General features: G+C 39.9%; 1 protein-coding gene across 1 annotated transcript in view; it reads right to left on the reverse strand.

The window, feature by feature from the left end:
- IL13RA1 (interleukin 13 receptor subunit alpha 1) overlaps positions 1–25,068 on the reverse strand; it is a 65,091-nt gene that overhangs the window by 16,921 nt on the left and 23,102 nt on the right. The window contains exons 5-8 of the mRNA XM_037146005.2: positions 16,001–16,185; positions 13,626–13,777; positions 4,617–4,664; positions 4,201–4,333 (exon numbers count right to left, since the gene is read on the reverse strand). Coding sequence (XP_037001900.2) covers positions 4,201–4,333; positions 4,617–4,664; positions 13,626–13,777; positions 16,001–16,185 — 518 coding nt within the window. The remainder of the gene's footprint in view (positions 1–4,200; positions 4,334–4,616; positions 4,665–13,625; positions 13,778–16,000; positions 16,186–25,068) is intronic.

The raw sequence follows: 25,068 nt of genomic DNA on the forward strand, positions 1-25,068 counted from the left end.
TGAACACCTTAAAAATTATCTGAAACCAAGATATCTTGACAGGTTTCAGAAACTATTAACAAATACATTCTGTCTGTTAAATATGTCATCTGATTAACAGTGGCTATCTTTTCTTATTGGTTACTTAATACTATTAGAACAACTAAAATCATCCTACCAACAACTACCACTACTACTATCCTTAACTCAGCACCTTCTATATGTCTGGTACCATACCAGGTGCTTCTACATACTTATATCTATGCTATAGAGATAGATAATATTGTCTCCTATTTACACACATGAGAAGGATAAGGCTCAGGGTGTTTTACTGACTTATGCCTAAGGGTTTAGTAAGTGATGGAGCCAAGCCTCAAATCTGGCACTGACCAATTCCACAGTGTTTCATTAACTGCCTTGTTATACCTAACACATGAAATATCATATGTCTATTTATTTGCTTACATTTTCCACAAGAGCATGAACATTTAGAAAGCATCAAGGTCTAACATCATTGTTTTAGGTAGCCTCTAAGATGATCCCAAATGATATTCAGGAAACCCCTGCCTCCTGATATTCATACTCTTGTGTAATTGCTTGCCCTTGAGGGTGGGCTGGACTAAGTGGCTCATTTGTGAAGAACTGAACAGCAACAGTGATGAGATGTCATTTCCAAGATCAAGTTATAAAAGATTGTGGTTTCCATATCGGGTGTTCTCTCGTACTTTTTTTTTTTTTTTGCTTGGATCATTCATTTGGGGAAGCCAGCTGCTGCTGTGTCTGAGGTAGACTCTGAGGAGGTCCATGTAGCAAGAAACTGAAGAAGTTCTCTGTATTAATTTCCTAGAATTGCTGTAACAAATCACCATACCCTGGTCAGTTTAAAGTAACAGAAATATATTCTCTCACAGTTCTGAAGTCTGAAAGTCCAAAATGAAGGTATCCACAGGGACATGCTCCCTCTGAAGGCTCTAGAGAAGACTCCCTCCTTGCCTGTTCCTAGTTTTTGGTGGTTCCCAGAATGCTTGGTTTTCCTTGGCTTGCAGCTGCAGCACTCGAATTTCTGCCTCTGTCTTCACATAGTCTTCTTCCCTGTGTGTCTGTATGTCTCTGTATTTCTGTGTATCCTCTCTTCTTCAGTTTTTATATTTTATTGATTATGCTATTACGGTTGTCCTGATCTTTCCCCCTTTGTCCCCCTCCACCCAGCACCCCCACTCCCTCAGGCCATCCCCCTACCATTGTTCATGTCCATGGGCCAAGAGTATAAGTCCTTTGGCTACTCCATTTCCTATACTGTACTTTACATCCCCATGGCTATTCTGTAACTACCTATTTGTACCTCCTAATCCCCTCACCTCTTCACCCATTCTCCCTCACCTCCCCACCCCCCCGCTGCCCGCATCTGGCAACCTTCTAGTAACTAATTTCTTTTCTCTTGATGCTTTTAAGAGTCTCTCTATCTTTAACCTTAGGCTCTTTAATTATGAAGTGTCTTGGAGTGGGCCTTTTTGCATCCATCATAATTGGGATTCTCTGTGCTTCCTGGACTTGCATGTCTATTTCCTTCACAAAATTAGGGAAGTTTTCTTTCAATATTTTTTCAAGCAGATTTCCAATTTCTTGCTCTTTCTCCTCTGCTTCTGGCACCCCCATGATGTGATTGTTGGACCTCTTGAAGTTGCCCCAGAGGCTGCTTACACTATCCTCATGTTTTAGGACTCTTTTTCTTTTTGTTGTTCTGATTGGTTGTTTTTATGGGAGGTATTTACCTAGTCCAGTCAGGTGCAAGGATTGGCTGTGACCACTGACCACCAACCTCAACCCTCCGTGGAGGATCAGCTGTGTAGGGGTAGGGCGGTGGTGCTTTGATGCGGTCTGTAATTGTCCACTGTAGTTGTGTGCTGTCCCTGGGGTTCCCTGGGTGGTGCAGGCCAAGGTCAGCCCCAACCTGTGTTTTCCCTGGGACCATTCTCCATGAGCTATAAAGCAATATGAGATGGCTGCTACTTGTGCTGGGCTTGGATATTTATTCCCAGGCTAAGTCAAGCTGTGAATGTAGGCTGGCTTCTGCTAGTGCTGAGCCTGAGGCTCACTGAGGCCAGCTGTTGCTTGTTTGATAGTATTTAAAAGCAAGACCAGCTGTTCTTATGGAAAAGCAGTTTGGGTGGGCCTATAAGTTGGGTGGGGAAAAGCCTCTGGGGATCTCCAAGGTGGGTCAATGTTAGCCAGGTTGATGGAGTCTCAGATATGGCACCAGCCTTTTGGCTCTGTGGGTGGAATGTTTAGAAAAGGGACAGTGGCCTCTGCTTGCCTTGATGGCAGACACTTCACTTCCTCCCTGTATACCACTGGTGCCTTTCAAGCTGTTACCCTGGTGCTGGAGCTCAGAGGGAGTGAGTCTGAGTAGCTCAGTCTGTGTGTGGGTTCTTTAAGAGGAACTGCTTAGGGCTTCATCAGTTTCTTCCCCCAACTTAATCCCCGCTGGTTTTTGCAGCCAGAAATTATGGGGACTTATCTTCCTGGCACTGGAACCCTGAGCTGGGGGGGGGACCTGGTGTGGGTCTGGGGCTCCTCAATCCCAAGATACCCATCCCAATTTTTTAGCCACATGGGTGTGGGATCAGCCTGTCCCACATCTGCACCCCTCCTGTCAGTCTGGATGGATGTGGTTTCTTTAATTCCATAGTTGTCAGACTTCTATTCAGCTCTATTTCTGATGTTCCTGAGTGGTGGTTGTTCTATATTTTAATTGTAATTTTGATGTGGTTGTGTGAAGAGGTGAGTCATGTCTGCCTATGCCACCATCTTCCCTCTCTTCTTCTTATAAGAATACTAGTCATTGAATTTAGGATCTACCCTAAGCCTCATCTCAGCTTGATTATATCTGCAAAAACTCTTCCAAATAAGGTTGCATTCACAGGTACCAGGAGTTAGAACTTGAACATATATCTCTTTGGAAAATACAGTTGAGGCTCCCCAACAACCACATTAGTAGTGAGCTTAGAAGTGGACTACCTAGCCCCAGTCAGGCCTTCAGATGCCACTCTAGTCTCCACTGATTGCTTGACTGTAACCTCATGAGAGAACTTGAGCCAGAGGTACCTAGATAAGCTGTGCCCAGATTCCTGACACACAGAAAGAAACTGTGAGATTATAAATGTGTTTTTAAAGCCACTATATTTGGGGGTGATTTGTTATACAACAATAGATAACTAATACAACCATGTCTGGCACATATCTTGTTCAGTTTCTCAATTAATAGGGAATCGACTACCTCAAAAACCTGTTTCTGACTGTTAGATAGCTGTTAGAAAGTCCTTAGGTTGGTCCTATTTTGCCCCATGGAGCCACAAAAAGGGCATGGAGCCTGTCTATTTCCTCCTCAAATGTTAACACCTCAAATGTTAGGATTCATCAATCACGACTCCTCAAGCTTATTTCATCAACTGTTCCTTCCTCAATTTTGAGACTCTTCAGCATCCCAGTTACCTTTCAAGATAGATTCCAGTCTGTTGATTTTCCTCCTACAATGTGGTGCCCAGAATGAATACAACACACTTCTGATGTGGCCAGGTTACTGCCCCACCCACAGAACTCCCTTGTTTCAGGTGCTGCATTACCACTGCTACCTATGATTGCATATGCCTTTAGGAACACTTAAGGGTCCAATGTTCAGTCACTTTGAGTTTACAGTCAAATAAAACCCTGTACCCCACCCACCCTACAACACACACGTTCATAAACCATAGGTATCTTCAATCCAATACTCAAGCCTGGCATGTAGCTTGTTCATCCTCTCAATTAATAAATGAAACTTATTTTTTCAACTCTAGATACAGGTTTATCCCTATTAAATACCATCAAGGGTCACTGTTCTACTCTTGATTCTATCATCAGCACAAAGATTAGTCTTCTCCCATTGCACAATCTGTAGATTTAATCATGCCTATCTTCTATATTTTTGTTCAGGTTTTTCAAGATGGAGACAGGACAGAAGAGAAGATAACACCATTCAGATTGTGGATTTTCAAAGAACTATATATTGCAAATTAACCCTGGGTGATTTGACAGTAATGAAACAGAAAATTCATTTCAAGTGCAATACTCTCTGGCTGACATCAAGAATGCAGAATAGTCCTTTCCCCCACCCTATCTGCTGCTTCAGCATAGATTCTATGCATCAGTGGTTTCAATCTTAACAAAATCCTTTTCCCTTACCTATAGTCATTACTGGACTCCAATTACTCCAGAGCTGTTTATCCTCATAGCATAACGTATTTGTTTTGACTCTCATTCTGACTGTGTTCGAAGTATCAGGAGGAACACCAGGAACCCGGAAACAAATTGTACTCTTTTATATAAAGTAAAAAAGAAAGAAATATTAACAGTTTTTTCTCTTTCTCTGGTTCTGAATCCTAAATATAATTATCGCCCACATTCTGTATATGATTAAAATTTGGATTGTAATCCACATTATCTGACTTTACAACCCCTGGATAAAAACTGGCAATAACACAGAGAACAAAGTAGATCATTTGCTCAAAGCAGTTCAAATTTAGGCTATGCTCACCCTATACCATCCCCAATTACTATTATGAGTTTAAGCCCAAATAGCTAAAGCTGAGTTTACTGACCTCCAGGCTTCCCTCAATTTCTGAATTATCACACATGAGTTTTTCATCCTTGAAAATATAAAAAATGAGTAAATTAGAAATATTAAAAAGACTACAGACTACATTTCACATCATTAACCATGTCTAACAAGGTTTCCTTTATCCCATTAAAACAGAACCAGGTGCAGTGAAAAAAAATGTTTTTTAAATAAGTGTTGCTAGGTCAAGTACATATTCATATGGGGAAAAAATTCTTGACCCCCACCTCACATTATTTACAAAGTCAATTCCAGAAAGACTGCAGATCAAAATGTAAAAGTTAAAATAAATGAACGAATAAATATGTAAACAAAGCAAGATTTTACATGAAAACATAGAACATCTTCATGACCTTGAAGCAAAAAAAAAAAGATTTCTTAAATAGAACCAAAATAATATTAATCATAAAGAAAAAACTTTTGTAAAGTTATCTCTATTAAAATTAAAAACTCCAGATCATCAAAATATATCTTACTAAGGAAATAAAAGGTAAGATATAGAATGAGAAGATATTTGCATTTCTTACAAAGGACTTGCATATATATGTTCTATAATATGTATTTACATTTATATATGATACACACACATATACATATATCCAAAAGTTCATAAGGGAAAGACAGACAACCAAATAGAAAAACTGGGAAAAGAATTGAATAGGCAGTTCATAAGAAGATATTAAAATTGCCAGTAAACATAAAAAAGTGCTCAACTTCATTAATTATTAGGGAAATGAAAATTAAATTCACAAGATAACAATACACACACTTATCAGAAAATACAAAGTGTTGGTGACAATATGAAGAATCTAGCGCTCTCAATTTCCACTCTTAGTAGTGTAAATTGGCAAAATTACTTGAGACAACTGATATTATTTCCTAGAGAGAATTAGATGTAACCCTATGACCTATATGTGCTCAACCAAGATGTATGCACACGTATACTGAGACAAGTATGAAAATGTTCATTAAAAGCTCTACTCATAAGACTCCAAACTGGAAACTATCCAAATGCCTATCAATGAGAGAATGGATGAATCACATGTGGTATATTGGCATAATTGAATGAATGCAATGAGAATGGACCATCTATAGCTATGGGCAACAATGTCAGTCAATCTCATAAATGTAACACTGAATGAAAGAAAGCAGACATATAAAAAAAGTTCCTACCCTTTGTGACAGAGTGGATGGAACTGGACAGCATGATGCTAAGCAAAATAAGCCAGGCAGTGAAAGACAGATACCATATGATCTCACCTTTAACAGGAAACTAATCAACAAAACAAATAAGAAAAATATAACCAAAGACATTGAAATTGAGAACAGGCTGACAGTGACCAGAGGGCAGAAGGAAGGGAATTTTTGGGGAAAAGGGGAAAAGCTTGCAGGAGCAATTATAGAGGACACATGGACAATAACGGGGAGGAAGTAGAAACACAAGAGGGAGGTGGGAGGGCTGAGGGGTTGGGCTGGGGTGGGGGGAAAAGGCAGAAAACTGTACTTGAAAAATTTTTTAAATGTGAAAAAAATTTTTTTAATTTTTAAAAAGTTAAAAAAAGTGGAAGTGGGGAGGTGTATGGGGCAGGGGAGAGTACCCTGGGGGGGGGTGAAATGAGCACAATTGTAATTGAATGATAATTTAAAAATTCAAATGAAAATAAAAAATAAAATTAAAATAAAAAATAAATTGCCTATAATTCATTTCTATAACATTTAAAAAGAGTCAATAAAACTAATCCATAGGATTAAAAGTCAGGATAATAGCTGCTCGTTGGGAGTGCAGTATCCAAAAAGGGTTACAGAGCTTCTGGGGTACTTGTTATGTCAGTAAAAAATCACTGAACTTTATATAATGATGTACATTTTTCTACATAGACTATACATCAATTACATGTTAAAAAAAAGAAAAGAGGAATCATTCCCTCTTGTGGAGAATATATCCAAAATAAGTAGGTTACAGAAAAGAAAGTATAGTATAAAATTGTATTCCACACAACTTAAGTTACTTGCTGTCTGACATAAAGAGAATAATCAGTTACTGAAATGCAAATACTTCAAAATTGAGTAAAAAAAATCAACACATAAAAAATCTGTTGTTTAGTCTACTTCTGGTCAACAGGTACATGAACATCAGATGCTCAATATCACTATTTGTCCTGGAAATGCAAATTAAAACCACAATGAGCTATCATCCGAAACCTGTTAGAAGGGCTAACATCAAAAACTCAACAAATAACAAGTGTTGTCCAGGATGTGGAGAAAAGGGGACCCTCAAACACAATTGGTGGGAATGTAAACTGGTCCAGACACTGTGGAAAGCAGTATGGAGTCTCCTTAAAAAAAATTAAAGATAGAGAGACTTCCGCCAAGATGGAGGTGTAGGTGGAAGCACTATACCTTCTCACACAACCAAGTTTAAAAACAACAAAGTTTTAGGAACAAAAATGTAGCCAAACCACAGAAAATTGAACTATATTGAAGTCTGATAACAATGAACCCTTCAGCCAAACCGGTAAGGGGGCAGAGCCAGCAGCAGAGCAGGGTTGGGCTGGAAAGATCCACCAGACCGACCCAGGCATGCAACTTAGGTACACCAGCAGCCATGGGTGGATCCCAGGTGTGGAGTAGTGGGCGGATCCACTGAGGGCTGACTGTGGTCACACATTCGCATGCAGATAAACTGGCGAAGGAGCGAGCAGTGAGACGGAGTAAGCAGTGAGATGGACCAAGCAGACCCCAGTGGCAGGAAGCGGCAGAGGGTACCGCCATTGTCCCTCTCTGACCCGCCCCCACATACAGCCTCACAAACCAGCGACCTGGGTGGCCCCATCCTGGTGAACACCTAAGGCTCCGCTCCTCATACATAACAGGCATGAACAGATCAAAACACAGCTCAAGAACAACTCAGAGCCCCAGAGCTGATAAATCTAAGTGATAAAGAAATAGCCAAACTCTCAGATGCACAGTTCAAAACACTGGTGATCAGGATCCTCACAGAACTGGTTGATTTTAGTCACAAATTAGGGGAACATATGAAGGCTAAACTAATTGAAATGAATGGAAATGCACAGGAAACCAATAGTAATGGAAAGAAAACTGGAACTCAAATCAAAGGAATGGACCAGAAGGAGGAAAAAAATGACCAAACAGAAAAGGATGAAGAAACAAGAATTCAAAAAAATGAGGAGAGGCTTAGGAACCTTCAGGACATCTTTAAATGTTCCAACATCCGAACTATAGGGGTACCAGAAGGGGAAGAGGAAGAGCAACAAGTGGAAAACTTATTTCAACAAATAATAAAGAAGAACTTCCCCATTCTGGCAAAGAAAATAGACTTCCAGGAAATTGAGGAAGCTCAGAGAGTCCCAAAGAATTTGGACCCAAGGAGGAACACACCAAGGCACATCATAATTATATTAGCCAAGATTAAAATGAAGGAGAGAATCCTAGAAGTAGCAAGAGATAAGGGGACAGTCACCTACAAAGGAGTCCCCATCAGACTGTCAGCAGATTTCTCAAAAGAGACCTTACAGGCAAGAAGGGGCTGGAAAGAAGTATTCCAAGTCATGAAATCCAAAGACCTACATCCAAGATTGATCTATCCAGCAAAGCTTTCATTTAGAATGGAAGGACAGATAAAGTGCTTCTCAGATAAGATCAAATTCAAGGAGTTCATCATCACCAAGCCCTTATTATATGAAATGTTAGAGGGACTTACCTAAGAAAAAGAAGATAAAAAAGATGAACAGTGAAAGGACAGCAAACTCACATTTATTAACAACCACACGTAAAACAAAAGCAAACTAAGAGGACAGCTAGATCAGGAGTGAACCATAGAAATGGAGATCACATGGAGGGTTAGCAACAGGGGAGTGGGAAAAGGAGAAGGGAGGAGAAGGTACAGAAAATAAGTAGCATAGATGGTAGGTAGAAAATAGATAGGGGGAGGGCAAGAATAGTATGGGAAATATAGAATCTAAAGAACTTAAGACACGTGGTCATAAACTAAAGGGGGGGAATGGTAAGGGAGGGGTGTGCAGGGTGGAGGGGAATGAAGGGGGTAAATATAACTGTAATGGCATAATCAATAAAATATATTTAAAAAAATTAAAGATAGATGTACCATACAATCCAGTAATCTCACTCCTGTGTATATATTCAAAGGAAATGAAATCAGGATCTCAAAGAACTATCTGCACTTCTATGTTCATTGCAGCATTATTCACCCTAGCCAAGATATGGAAGCAGCCTAAATATCCATCAATGGATGAACGGATAAAGAAGGGGTGGCACATATATACCATGAAATAGTATCCCACCATGAGAAAGAAGTAAATACTGCCATTTGCAATAGCATGGATGACACTTGAGGGCATTAGGCTAAGTGAAGTCAGACAGAAAGAGAAAGACAAATACTGTATGATCTCACTTTTATGTAAAATCTAAAAAAGTCAAATTCATAGAAGCAGAGAATAGAATGGTCATTGCCAGAGGCTGGAGGATACAGAAAATGGGAAGATGTTGGTCAAATGGCACAAAATGTCAATAATGACATCTGGGGATCTAATGTGCAGCATGGGGACTATGGATAACAATACCATATTGTATACTGGAAATTTGCTAAGAAAATAAATTTTAAGTGTTCTCACCATACCAAAAAGAAAAGATAACTCTGTCATGTGATGGATCTTAATAAACTTGATTGTATATATCAATTCACAATGTATATGTATATTAAATCATGAGATTGTACACCTTAAAAATAATTACATGTACAACCTAAATATATACAATTTTCACTTGTTAATCATAACCTCGCTAAAACTGGAAAAAATAGTCAACTTCTTTTTTAAAACAATTTTTTATTTTTCAATTACAATAGACAAACAATAGTATATTAGTTTCAGGTATATAATGTAAGTTATTAGACATTTATAAAAATAATTCAACTTCTATCAAAGAGATGTTCAAACATGGAACAAATACCAGAACACATAGCCGTGATTTTTGGCATTCAGTGTCATTCACTAAATGGTTCCTATCAGCATTTTATGAAGAGCTGAAAAGCCAACTGAATGATGAAGGGTCATCCTATCAACGCTTTATATAGGTACAGAGAAAAAGCCACTGAGGGACTACTGTACCTCATTGCTGGTCATTTGGAATCAGAGGCCTGCTGGGGAATCACAAGTGTCAAGTACCACTTGAGGGATCAGGTTGCAGATTGACATCCTGCCCTTGGACCATCCCCCCCCCCCAAACACACATACACAAATCATTGTGTAAACTAAAGTCTCTGGACTCTTGTTCAAATGTAAATCCTCTTGTGTTGTGTATCAGCTACTCAGATACCTCCATGAGAAAAGGAAAACAAAGGCACAGAGAACCAAGTAGATAGTTTTCAGGGATGGAGGTAGTCAGATAAGACCTGTCTTACTTTGTGAGTATGTCATAGGCTACTTCTACCCACAGCCCCATGTGATGGCACCAGTTCATGTTCCAGCCTACTTCCCCCTCTTAACTGTAACATCAGGCAAAGCAATTCCTCAAAAGGTCTTGAAAAAGAAAAAAAAGTCTAACTAGCACAGCTCAAGATCAGGGTTCACACAAAAAGCCAATGACATTCTAGGGAAGGAAGCAGCTGGTGACCATCTGCTAGGAGAGACTACATTAAACTCAAGTGTGTAAAGAGTGAATTCCACATAGACCACAGGTGGCAAACACAAGGCCTGTGGGCCAAATCCAGCCCTCCACTTTGTTTTATCCGGCCCAGCACCCTGTTTCTACCCAATGGCAGTGCCAAGCTCTTACTTAACTGTTAAGAAATAGTTATGTTTATACAGTCCTAAAATGACATTGGACCCTTTGAAGGCAACTGTGAGGCTGATGTAGCCCCTGGTGAAAATGAGTTTGACACCTCTGTTATAGACTATAGTTCTGATTTAGGTGAATAAATTCCATAGTATATGTGTTCTCTTCCATTCAGAAGTTTGTAAAAAAGGTAATTCAATTCAACAAAAATTTATTAAGTGATAATTACACAAATGGTGTTATACCAAGTATTCTTTGTCAAAGTTTAATACATGAAGACCAACTTTTGAAGTCATATTTATTAGCTGTGTGACCTGTAGTAAGTTACTTAACCTCTCTGTGCCTTAGTTTCTCAATAAAGTATAACCTATTTCATGAAATGTTATAAGCCACTATATAAGAAGTACACAAAAGAAGATATCTGTAGCATATCACAAACACTTAATAAATGATGGCTGTTACTATTAAGGGGAAGTATTAATGTGGTCCCCAGTGGTTAATAACAAAACGTTTGAACTTAGACTTTTGCTGCAATCTTGACTCTACCACTTTCTAAAATTGTGATCTTAGGAATAACCTCTGAGACTGATTTTTCTCATCTGTAAAATGAGGGGAGAAGCAGGATTTAGACCCTTGAAATTAATGTAAGGACTTAATGAGACAATTCAGATGAAATGCTTATTAAAATACCTAGCACATACTACGTGCTCAATACCTGTTAGCTGCTATTAATAGCAGGGACAGCACAAGGTAAATAGCACCTAACTCCTCCCTACAGGAGGTTATATTTATAGTGGAGAGAAAAGGCCTACACATGTGATCAGGATAACTAGCAGGACATAATTCAGCGCCAAGTGACTAATACAAGTAGCATGTGTGTTTGGAATTTGATGCAGGAGAGCACTAAAGGCTGGGAGTCATCAAGTAAATCTCAGCTTTCCGGTAGCTCAGTTACATTGCAAGCCACACCTCCTCTGCTCTTGGAAGCCTTTGCTTTTTCCCTTTGCAGTATTGTATGGGGACACCCATTTCTGTTCCAGATAATGGTTACTCTATTTCTGAAATAGATTTATCTGCAAATTTCCAGAACAGCTCTGCTCAGCTGTGGACCTGGTCATTCCCTCTGGAATTATTACATCCTGTCAACAGTGGCCTATTTTATTACGTACAGACACTCCTCAAATTATGATGGGGTTACATCCCAATAAACACCTCATAAGTTGGAAATGTCCTCAGCAGAGAGAAAGAAGGAGCTACTACCCTTTGCAACAGCATGGATGGAACTGGAAAACATTATGTTGAGTGAAATAGGCCAGGTGTTGAAAGACAAATACCATATGATCTCACCTTTAACAGGAAGCTAAACAACAAAACAAACAAGCAAGCAGAAAAAAAAACAAAGACACTGAAATAGAGAACAAGGGGATAGTGACCAGAGGGGAGAAGGAAGGGAAGTTTAGGGGAAAAAGGGGGAGGGATTTGGAGGAACAAATAGGAAGGACACAAGGACAAGAACTAAGGGGGGGTGGAAATGGGAGGGAGGTGGGGAGCACAGGGCAGGTTGGGCTGGGATGGGAGAAATAGACAGAAAACTGTACTTGAAAAAAAAGTAAATAAAAAAATTAAAATAAAATAAAAAATTTAAAAAAAGAAAATGTCCTCAGTTGAAAATACATTTAAAACACCTAACCTTTTGAGCATCACAGGTTATCCTAGTCTGCCTTAAACATGCTCAGAACACTTACGTAGCAAAATCATCTAACAGAAAGCCTATTTTACAATAAAGTGTTGCCTATCATGTAATTTATTGAATAGTATACAAAAAAATGAAAAAAACAATGGATGTATGGGTACTCATCATTAATGGACACAGCTAAAAGCAAAGTAGGCCTGAAGAATGTTTGAAGCATTGAACTGAAAGTAATTACACATAGAGAATATCGTACTGTATATTGCTAGTCCAGGAAAAGATCAAAATTCAAAATTTGAAGTACAGTTTCTACTGAATGTGCATCACTTTTTGCATCATCATAAGCCAAACCATAGTAAGTCTGTATTTTGAAACTTCCATGATGAGCTAAAACAACTGAACAACGGAATTCGCCCTCATGTGAGGTGCTGGGCTTCCATAAAAGCCAATGTAAAACACTTGGTTTCTAACATCTAAAACTCAAAGGCACACAGGGCCTGGGCAGGTGGCACACAAGTGAGTGGCACAGTCCCTGTGGTCTCAAGGTGCCACCTTATAGAAACTATGCTCCTTGAGTTCATAATTTTAAATCTGGGCAAAAAATTCAAATAAAAAAACATATAAACAAAACCCCACTTGTGTTACAAACAAAATGTTGGAGGCCCAGTTTATGGCCTCTACTCTAAAGTATAACAATGACACTGATATCCTGATATTATACCCCATGCTGTTATGCCCAGTTCTCTACAGGGAGCTCTAATTAGCATGTTTTATATTAGATTCTGAATAGCAAAACCACAGATAATCCAACCAATACTGACTACTCAAATTTGAATACTTTAGTACTTTAGTACTTTAGTATTCAAACTCCAAGAAAACTCTGGAATGGCCATCCGGAGCTTCCAAGTACCTACCTGATCTCATCCCAGCCTCCATTCTGTTTTTAGCTCATGCCACACTCATTGCTGCTTCAGTCTTTGTAGTTGCTACCCTCTCCAACCCCACATCTTCACATGGCTGGCTCCTGCTCATCACTCTGGTCTCATCTCAAATGTCATCACTTTGGATGACTACCCTACCTAATATTCCCTCAGCCCCCCCGTTACTCCACTATGTCACCCCATTTCATTTTCTTCAGGGCACCCATTCCCTGAAATTAGCTGGGTCATTTACATATTTATCTTCTAGTAGGTAAGGTACATAAGCTTCATGGAAAACAACTTGTTTGTCAGGTATTGTAAACACAGAGTAGATGCATAATAAAACTTTTTGAGCAAATGAATTAATGTATGGCTTGAATCTTGAGGTCAATGCTACCATAAAACCTCAAGCCTTCCACCGTCCTATTTCAGACAAGAAGTTTCAGTATCATTATAATCATGTGACAAATCTAAACACTGTTCCATTGATGTTTCAATGTGTTACACTTTAAGAAATTCAAGTGACAGAAAAATATCCAAATAAAAACAGTGATCTAAAAAAACTTACTGAGAAAATAAAATGTGTCTCCGTTTGGCTGTCATTGACTTCCACTTGATAAGATAAGCAAGTTCTACTAAAATTCTGTGGATTCTTCCCTAGCACGTATAACACACCATTTTGGAAGGAGAGACTTTTAATATGTGGAGGATCAGGTTGCACTGAAAGATAGAAAAATACAAATTAGCTTCCAGAGTTTATTTTGATATGATACATATGTGGGTAGAGATAATGAAGGTCACAAAGTTAAACCCAAATAGGGCTGATACTTTGAATGGTCTTACATTACATGATCAGACATACAGTTCTAGATTTCTGATTAGGCACAATTAATGTAAAAAGCTGATTTTAAATCATTGAGTAAAATGGATCTAAGGAACATCTTTGGGTGTCTGCCAGGTGACATGAACTCTGACCTGCATAAGGTTAGAGCATGGCCAGGGTATAATCAGAACATCCAGCTGCATCATAAAGAAAATAAGGGCTTGGATCTAGATGTTCATTCACCTAATAAGTAACAGGGGCACCAGGTATAAGAAGATTCCCTGGCTGTCAGCCATTTGTACCAATCAAAGACCACAATTTAAACACTAGTCCAGTCTCTGTCACATGCTACAACATAGATGAACCTCAAGGAGATCATACTAAGTGAAATAATCCCATCACACCCTGGATGATGTGGCTCAGTGGACTGAGTGCTGTCCTGCAAACCAAAGGGTCCCCAGTTCGATTCCCAGTCAGGGCACATGCCTGGGTTGGGGGCCAGGTCCCCAGTGGGGGCCACATGAGAGGCAAACACACATTGATGTTTCTTTCCCTCTCTTTCTCCCTCCCTTCCCCTCTCTCTAAAAATAAATAAATAAAACCCTTAAAAAATCAATAAGCCTATCACAAAAGAACAAGTACCTATATGATTCTACTCATAAGGTATCTAAAGTAATGAAAATCATAGAAACAGAAAGTAGGAAGGTAGTTACCCAGAGCAGGGAAATAGTGTTTGGGGGGCATCAAGTTTCAATTTCACAAGATGGAAAATTTCTTGAAATCTGCTGCACAACAATGTGACTATATTTAACTGCTGAGCAGTACACTTAGGAATGGATATGTAAATTTAATGTTAAGTGATTATAACCACAATTTAGAATAAAGTAAAAAAAATTGCTTAGTCAATTTAGTTTTGGGGGACTCAACTATGGGTAAGACCACACAACAGAAGAGAATGGAAAATTGACAGAAAACCTGAAGGTGCCACTCTCTTGCTGAGAAGGATCTCCCTTTATGTCACCACTAATCTCTAGGAAGAAAACTAGCAAAATGAGCGTCAAAAGGTCCATCAAGGACAACCTGCCAAGCAAGGGGGAGCACAGAGAAAGGCTTTGCTTCAGATTATCCCACTTAGCATGTTCCTGTGACCTCAGTCCCCCGACCTATAAACTAAGCTGCCTTTGATTCACTATTAGAATTCACTTCCACAACTATCTGAAAGAGTGGTAAATAGTGCTCTGCTCACAGACTTGGGAACTTCTGTTAGTTATTTCATGGTTATTTATGTATAAATTTTCTGTATATCATGTAGCCAGAATATGACCTCCCTGCTAGGGTGTTACAACAAATAAATAAACATGATGCTTATAGTAGTTGGCTTTGGAGATTTACAAAACACTCTGACACACCTCACATTACTTGAAACTTAACTACAGTTGGCCCTTGAACAACAAACGGGTTAAAGGACTCACCACACCCCAGTCAAAAATCTGTCTATATTTTTTGACTCCTAAAAAATGTATAACTAATAGCCTACTGTTGGCCAAAAGCCTTCCTGATATTATGAACAGTCAATTAATGCATATTGTATATATGCATTATATACTATATTGTTATAATAAAGTAAGCTGAAGAAAATATTATTAAGAAAATCATAAGGAAGAAAAAACAAATTTACAGTACTGTACAAATTTCTAGAAGAAAAAAAAGACACATATCAGTATAACCACACAGTTCCAGCCCATGTTGTTTAAGGGTCAGCTGCATAATCCTTTGAGATCAAGAAGGAGTATGTAGCCTGTTTTACAGATGAGGGAACACTTAAAGAGAACCTATATGCCTTGTCCAAAGTGAAGGAGCTAGTACCTCAAGCTGATATTTTGTTTTCAATTAGGAGGTTCTTTCTAACAGGTTAACACTAGGCTGTACTGGCTGTTCTGACCAATCAGTGCATGGACCACACAGAATGTCAGAATCTCTGACCTTGCTACTTTAAAAAAGATCAAAGAAAGGTACATAAACATAGCCTTTATTTTTCTGGAAAGATGTTAAAACCAAAATCCTTTACTATTATTTGCATTGACTGTTCAAAAGGACAACAGAGGACTTCTAAAACTTACCATAAGTTAAAGGCACTATACTGAAGGATGGTCTAATTTTTCCTGCATCATCCTTGACCATGACTTGAACACTGTATTGGTCGAAACTCAAATCCTTGAGTTTAGTCAGAGTAAAAGAACAAGTACTGTGTTGACCTTCTTTGTAGATGTTTTCACACTGAAGAATTTTTTCCAAGCTGCTGTGCCTACAAGGCAAAATTACAAAATCTTCTGCATTATTTTGAACAAGGAACTCAAGAAACAATGGCAGAATTTTTTTAATGACTGAAGATGTTCATGAAAAGCAATATTTGCAACATGGCAAGATTGCTTTTTCTAAAACTCTATTTTACATAGCTCCAGTTCATACTCTGAGAAGAAATGAATGTTCCTTTTTGTCAAACCCAGGTACATTCAATAGCTATGGAAACTATAGGAGTACTAGTTCTTTTTCCTCTTCTGAATACAAGGTGTTATGAGGCCAAAATGTCAAGTTTTATGCTTCTTAAAAATACCCCATCTGTTGAATTCCATGATTCTCCTCTGGTCCTTTGTCTGCTTCTTCCTTGTTTTCTCTTGTTCCTCTCCCTTCTCTTCTCAGAGGGCTCCCATCCATTCCATAGCCCTCTGCACATTCCTCTCTATTTCTTATTCCCTTATCTATCTGTTCACCCTCAGCTTATTACTTTCACCCCTCAAGTAGAATATCTATGCTAGGGATGCCTAGTCCTGACCTTGGATCCAGTCCCAGATTTACAACTGCTCCATTTGAGTGTTCTGCTCTTGCCTCAAATTCAACATCCACACATATGCCCTTTTTCCTTAACAAACTGCCTTTTTTTCCTAATGATCCCAATTTCCACTAGTTAGAGCTCATTTCCTTCGAGATCCTCAATTACAACCTTTGAAACCACCTTTTGCCTCTCCTTTCCCTATATTCTATCACCAAATTTTGTTATTTCTTCCTTTGCAAAGCCTCTTGGATTCTCTCTTGTGATATTCCCATTGCCTTCACCCTGTTGCATTTCCTAATCAGTTCAGCCTTCATGTCTTTTCCAGACTAACCTCTCACACCTTCATTATTAGTTCCATCCAATCACTGCCAGATATATGTTCCAGAACATACTGGCTTTCTAAGTGACTTACCTCACTGTGTGGCTTTAACTGCTTTCCATAACCAGTACCACTGATACCTTATTTCCTGTTACAAAATCCTGTACACGTAACTTCTCTAATGATCCTCAACACCTAGCATAATATACGCAGAGAGAATGTGCTCATTACACTTTTTTTTTTCTAGGCTAACGATTCTGTTTGGCAGAAAACACAGGTCAAGCCTTATATCATCAACCCAAATGGGAGCTATGCAAAGATTTTGCAGAAAAGGGAAATGGTTTAAATAATGAAATAAGAGTAGAGTGCCAAACCCTTGACCTCTTACCGCAGATTCATCTGTAGTCATTTAAAATGCACATTCCTCTTCTGGTCAAGATGGCAGCAGAGGTGAGCACGGCTCGCCTCCCCACACAACCACATCAAAATTACAAATAGACAATTATCACTAAGAACCATCTGAAATCAAGGTGAGTGGAAGCCTGACAACTATGGAATTAAAGAAACTACATCCATCCAGACTGATAGGAAGGGCAGAGATGCAGAACGGGTTGGTCCCACAACCCATTCCATGTGTGTGGTAGAAATATTCTGGAAAGATATTTTTGGAGCAAGGAGTCCCAGCCCTGCATCAGGCCCCCCAGCGCAGGGTTCCAGAGCCATGAAGTCTCCATAACTTCTAGCTACAAACACCATCAGGGATTGAATGAGTAGAACAAACTACTGGAGACCCAAGCCGTTCTCCTTAAAGAACCCACACCTGAACTCGCTGACCCAGATTCACTCCTCTGAGTTCTAGCACTGGGGTAGCAGCTTGAAAGGCACCAGTAGTATAAAGGGAGGAACTAAAGTGTCAGGCATCAAGGTAGAAGGTGGAAGACAGCTTTCTCCTAGACAGAAAGGCGGGCAGAGGCAATTGTCCCTTTTCTGAACCCTCCACTCACAGAGCCACAGAGCCACAGAGAGAGAAGGCTGGTGCCATATCTGAGACTCCATCAACCTAGCTAACATTGTTTGCTCCACCCTTGAGATACACAGAGACTCCCCAAGTTACCAGACCACCCAAGCTGTTAACAATGACTTTTCCATATGAATGGCTGGTCTTGGCTCATGATTCACAACTTCCTAAATCCTCTCAAACAAGCAACAGACAATCTCAGTAAATCCCCAGCCCTCAGACCTCTTGCTAAGTGGCCCCAGGCCTGGAACTAGCAGCAGCCAGCCTAGATTTACAGCTTAGCTTCACCTGGGAATCTCCAAGCCCAACACAAGTAGCAGCTATCTCAGATTGCTTTATAGCTCATGCATTGTGGCTGTGGTAAAAACGCAGGTGGAGGCTGACCTTGGCCTGCACTGCCTGGGAAACCCCAGGGCCAGCACACCCAGTGGCATCTACAGACCATGTCAGACCAACACCATCCTGCCCCTGCATCGATTATCCTCCACAGAGGGTGGAAGTTGGTGGTCAGTGGTCACAGCCAATCCTTCCACCTGACTGGCCTGGGTAAATCCCTCCCATTGACCTGCCAACAGCAACCAAGGCTCAACTACAAGGCGAGGGTGTACTCAGCCCACATGAGAAGGGTGCACCTCAAGGACCCAGTTTGGGTGATAGGGGAGACTGTGCCACTGGACCCTACAGGACATTTACTACATTAGTCCATAACCAAGATATGGAGTCAAAGAAACTCTACCTAACACATAGAAACAAACACAGGGAGGCTGCCAAAATGAGGAGACAAAGAAACATGATCCAAATGAAGAAAAAAGAAAAACAGATCAAAACTCCAAAAGAACTAAACCAAATGGACATAAGCAATCTATAAGGTGCAGAGTTCAAAACACTGGTTATAAGGATACTCAAGGAACTTAGTGAGGACTTCAACAGCATAAAAAAGGACGTAGTCAGAAATGAAGAATACACTAATAGAAATGAAGAATAATTTACAGGGGAACAGCAGTGGAGTGAATGAAGCCAAGAATCAAATCAATGATTTGGAACATAAGGAAGCAAAAAATATAACCAATCAGAATAACAATAAGAAAAAAATTGAAAAAAACAAGGGTAGTATAAGCAGCCTCTGGGACAACTTTAAGAGGTCCAACATTCATATCATAGGGGTGCCAGGAGAAGAGAAAGAGCACAAAACAGGAAAAACTATTTGAAAAACTAATAAAGAAAACTCCCTAATTTGGCAAAGGAAATAGACATGCAAATCTAGGAAGCACAGAGAATCCCATTATGATGGATGCAAAGAAGCCCACTCCAAGACACATCATAATTAAAATGCCAAAGCTTAAAGATAAAGATGGAATATTAAAAGCAGCAAGAGGAAAGAAGTTAGTTACCTACAGAAAAGTTCCATAAGACTATCAGCTGATTTCTCAAAACAAACTTCACGGGCTAGAAGGGATTGGTAAGAAATATTCAAAGTCATGAAAAAAGGACTTACAGACAAGCTTGCTCCATCCAGAAAAGATATCATTTAGGGTTGAAGGGCAGATAAAGAGCTTCCCCTATAAGAAAAAACTAAAGGAGTTTATCATCACCAAACCATTATAAGAAACGTTCAAGGGACTTATTTAAGAAAAAGAAGCTCAAAACTATGGACAATATAATGGTAATAAATACATATCTATCAACAATTGAATCTAAAAAACACACTAAGCAAACAAGAAGAACAAAGGCAGAATCATGGATATAAAGAGTTTTGATGGTTGCTAGATGAGAGGGGTGAGAGGGACGGGTGAAGAGGTGAGGGGATTAAGAAGCACAAATAGGTGGTTACAGAATAGTCATAGGGATGTAAGTACAGTATAGGAAATGGAGTAGCCAAAGAACTTATACACATGACCCATGGACATGAACAATGCTGTAGGGGGATTGCCTGAGGAAGTGAGGTGTGATGGGTGGAGGGGGGCAAAGGGGAAAAATTGGGACAACTGTAATAGCACAACCAGTAAAATATAATTAAAAATAAAGTGCTCTGGCTGGTGTGGCTCAGTGGATTGAGCATTGGCCTGGGAACAGAAAGGCTGCCAGTTCAATTTCCAGACAGGGCATATGCCTGGGTTCCAGGCCAGGTCCCCAGTAGAGGGTGCATGAGAGGCAACCAAATGTTGATGTTTCTCTCCCTCTCTTTCTCCTTCCCTTCCCCTCTCTCTAAAAATAAATAAATAAAATTGTTTAAAAAGTGTAAAAAATGTAGATTTCTTAAACCTTCTCCCAGAGGCTACTTAGAAGGCTTTGTCCAGGAACTAGGAGCCAGTATTCTGACAGCAATTCTCCAGGGGATTCTGCTGCAAATCATGTTTTATAAAACCCAGATATAGGGGATTGGGGGAGTGATGGGGTAAAATGAAGACAACTGTACTTGAACAACAATTTTTAAAAAGGAAAAAACCCCTCAGATCTACTCCCATAAATAAAGTGAACTAATCTTTGACAAAGGAGTGAAGGCAATACTAGGGAGGAAAGATAGTCTTTTCAACAAATGATGCCAGAACAACTAGATATCCACATGCGAAAACTCAATCTAGTCACAGACCATGCTAGAGCTTGAAAAAAACAATTATGTCCTTTGGTGGGTTAAACAGTGGTACATCCAGAAAATGGAACATTATAAGCCCTAAAAAGAAATAAGCTGGGGGAACCTTAAATGCATCTTGCTAAGTGAAAGAAGCCAGTCTAAAAAGGCTACATATTATATTATTACAACTATGTAACATTCTGGAAAAGGCAAAACTATGGAGACAGTAAAAAGATCAGTAGGTGATTGGTGGGGGAAGGGATGAATAGGCAGAGAACAAAGGACTATTAGGGTAGTGAAACTACTGTGCATGATACTATAATTGTGGATACATGTCATTATACATGTGTCCAAAATCACAGAATGCATAATAGCAAGAGTGAACCCTAAGATAAAATATGGACTTTGAGTTATAATAATGTGGCAACACGGGTTCACCATTGGTACAAATGTACCATTCTGTTGGGTTATGTTATAATGAGGGAGGCTATGCATGTGTGAGCTCAGGGCATATATGGAAAATCTCTGTACCTTCCTCTCAATTTTTAAAAAAATTTTTTATTGATTATGCTGTTACAGTTGTTCTATTCCCCCCCCTTCATTCCCCTCCACCCTACCTCCTCATCCCCACCATTACACCCCCTTCAGTTTATGACCATGTGTCTCAAGTCCTTTAGATTCTATATTTCCCATGCTATTCTTGCCCCCCATCTATTTTCTATCTATTGTCTATGCTACTTATTTTCTGTACCTTCTCCCCCCTTCTCCTCCTCCCACTCCCCTGTTGCTAACCCTCCTTCAGATCTTCATTTCTATGTTTCCACTCCTGATCTAGCTGTCCTTTTAGTTTGCTTTTGTTTTACGTGTGGTTGTTAATAACTGTGAGTTTGTTGTCCTTTTACTGTTCATGTTTCTTTAACTTCTTTTTCTTAGATAAGTCCCTTTCACATTTCATATAATAAGGGTTTGGTGATGATGAACTCCTTGAATTTGATCTTATCTGAGAAGCACTTTATCTGTCCTTCCATTCTAAATGAAAGTTTTGCTGGATAGAGCAATCTTGGTTGTAGGTCTTTGGATTTCATGACTTGGAATACTTCTTTCCAGCCCCTTCTTGCCTGTAAGGTCTCTTTTGAGAAATCTGCTGACAGTCTGATGGGGACTCCTTTGTAGGTGACTGTCCCCTTAGCTCTTGCTGCTTCTAGGATTCTCTCCTTCATTTTAATTTTGGCTAATGTAATTATGATGTGCCTTGGTGTGTTCCTTCTTGGGTCCAACTTCTTTGGTACTCTCTGAGCTTCCTGGATTTCCTGGAAGTCTATTGCCTTTGCCATAGTGGGGAAATTCTCCTTTATTATTTGTTCAAATAAGTTTTCCACTGGTGGCTGTGCGCTTCCCCCTTCTGGTACCCCTATAATTCGGATGTTGGAGTGTCTTTAAGATGTCCTGGAGGTTCCTAAGACTCTCCTCATTTCTTTGAATTCTTGCTTCTTGACTCTTTTCTGTTTGGCCATTATTTGCTTTCTTCTGGTCTACTCCATTGATTTGAGTCCCAGTTTTCTTTTCATTGCTATTGGTGTCCTGTGCAATTCCATTCATTTCAATTAGTTTCGCCTTCATATATTTGTCTAATGTGTGGCTATAATCAACCAGTTCTGTGAGCATCCTGATCACCAGTGTTTTAAACTGTGCATCTGAGAGTTTCGCTATTTCTTCATCGCTTAGATTTATAGGCTCTGGGGCTTTGAGATCTTCTTGAGCCATTTTTGGTCTGTTCTGGCCCTTTAAGTGTGAGGAGCAGCGCTTTGGACTCCCAGGTCGCTGGGTTGTGACGCTTATGTGGGGGCGGGGTCAGAGCAGGAAATGGCGACCCCCTCTGCTGTTTCCCATCGCTGGGTGAGTAGCAGCACCTTAGGTGGTTCACCAGGGCTGGGCCACTCAGAGTCGCTGGGTTATGATGCTGTATGTGGAAGTGGGGTTAGAGCAGGGAAATGGCGGCACCCTCCCTGCTGCTAGCTGTGGGGACCCACTGGGTTCCGGTCCAATCGCCCACTCCCTCGCTTGTCTATCCGCGCACAAATGCGCCACCACAGTCAACCCGCAGCCCTGCTCTCTTGCTGTTTCCCCCGCGGTCACTTGCTCGGTCGCTCGGTCGCTCACTAGGTCCAACCCTGTGCCTGGATTCCGCGCGCCTGAGTTTTCCTGTGCAACCCAGCTCCACTAGCTGCTGGTTTCGCCACTTACCAGTCAGGCTGAAGAATTTGTTGTTAACAGACTTCTGAAAAGTTCAAGTTTCTGTGTTCTGGCTGTGTTTTCTGTTGCTAATATTTAGTTGTCTCTAAACTTGGTTATGTGAGAAGGCACGTCTTATCCACCTATGCCTCCATTTTGGCGGAAGTCCTCTCAATTTTATTGTAAACCTAAAATTACACCTAGATAACAAAGTCTTTAAAAAAAGAAAAGAAGTTCTGGCTGGTGTGGCTCAGTGGACTAAGTGCTGACCTGCAATCCAAAGGGTCACCAGTTCGACTTACACAACTCCACTCTAAGACAACTAACCCAATTAAAAAATGGGAAAAGGACTTGAACAGACACTTCTCCATGGAGGACATACAGAATATCCAGAGACACATGAATAGATTCTCAATATTGTTAGCTATCAGAGAGATGCAAATTAAAACCACAATGAGATATCACTTTACACCGGTCAGGATGGCTATCATAAACAAAGCAACAAACAACAAATGTTGGAGAGGTTGTGGGGAAAAGGGGTCCTTAGTTCACTGTTGGTGGGATTGCAGACTGGTACAACCATTATGGAAAACAGTATGGAATTTTCTCAGAAAAATAAAAATGTACCTGCCTTTTGACCCAGCAGTTTCATTGCTAGGATTATATCCTAAGAACCCTAAAACATCAATATCAAAGAACCTATGCACCACAATGCTCATAGCAGCACAACTTACAATAGCCAAGAGTTGGAAGCAACCTAGGTGCCCATCAGTAAATGAATGGATCCAAAAATTGTGGTACATATACACAATGGAATTCTATGCTGCAGAGAGAAAGAAGGAGCTACTACCTTTTGCAACAACATGGATGGAACTGGAAAGCATTATGCTGAGTGAAATAGGCCAGGTGCTGAAAGACAAATACCATATGATCTCACCTTTAACAGGAAGCTAAACAACAAAACAAACAAGCAAGCAGAAAAAAAAAACAAAGACACTGAAATAGAGAACAAGGGGACAGTGACCAGAGGGGAGAAGGAAGGGAAGTTAAGGGGAAAAAGGGGGAGGGATTTGGAGGAACAAATAGGAAGGACACAGTGACGAGAACTAAGGGGGGTGGAAATGGGAGGGAGGTGGGGAGCATGCGGTGGGGTGGGCCGGGATGGGAGAAATAGACAGAAAACTGTACTTGAAAAATAACTAAATTTTTTAAAAAAGGGTCACCAGTTCGATTCCCAGTCAGGGCATATGCCTAAGTTGCAGGCAAGGTCCCCAGTAGAGGGTGCATGAGAGGCAACCACACATTGATGTTTCCCTTCCTTTTTTTTCCCCCTCCCTTCCCCTTTGTCTAAAAATAAATAAAATCTTTAAAAAATAAAATTCAAATCTAATATATTTAATCCTTCAAAGGCTGTGCAAAGAAATGCTTCAATATAGAAAATGTTCTTGTTCCTTAAAAAATAGTACATAAGGCTTTTCTCCTAGCTGTAGTCCCCAGTAGTTCATAAATAAAAACAGCCTTTTTAAGAACTAACTGCCCTGGATAGTTTTTAGGTCACACAGGCCTGGAATGTTTTCCATCCACAGCCAGAAACAGAAACCAAAGACACAGAACTTTTTTGTTACATAACTAAAGAAAACTATGTACAAAATTATTTTTGCTTCAAATAATAAAGGGACTCCTCTAATGGGCAATCTTTGAGATTCCTTTTTCAATTTTGTACTGAGCATTTCACATATTTTCATGGACCCCAGATATAGAATTTAAATTTGTTATAATTTAGAAAAAAAATAAGAAAATAGAAAGTATTGGTTTTGCATAGACAATTTTGGGGGACTTCTTGTGAAAGACAAGATGATAACCTAAGATAGAAAACATTCAGTTACTTAATATTAAAATTCAGCCCTGGCTGGTGTAGCTCAGTGGATTGAGTGCGGGCCTGGGAACCAAGCAACCACGGTTCGATTCCCAGTCAGGGCACATGCCTGGGTTGCAGGCCAGTTCTCTCCCTCTCTCCTTCCTTTCCCCTCTAAAGATAAATAAATAAAATCTTTAAAAAAAATTCACACACAGCCCTGGCTGTGTGACTGTGTTAGTTGGAGCACTGTCCCATACACCAAAAGGTTGAGGGTCTGATCCCCAGTTGGGGTGCATACAGGGTAGGGGCAACCGACCAATGTTTCTCTTTCTCTTTCTCAAATCAGTAAAAACATA

The sequence above is a fragment of the Artibeus jamaicensis genome, unplaced genomic scaffold (assembly GCF_021234435.1).
Source record: "Artibeus jamaicensis isolate MK-2021 breed Jamaican fruit bat unplaced genomic scaffold, CSHL_Jam_final scaffold_378, whole genome shotgun sequence".
Classification (NCBI taxonomy): domain Eukaryota; kingdom Metazoa; phylum Chordata; class Mammalia; order Chiroptera; family Phyllostomidae; genus Artibeus; species Artibeus jamaicensis.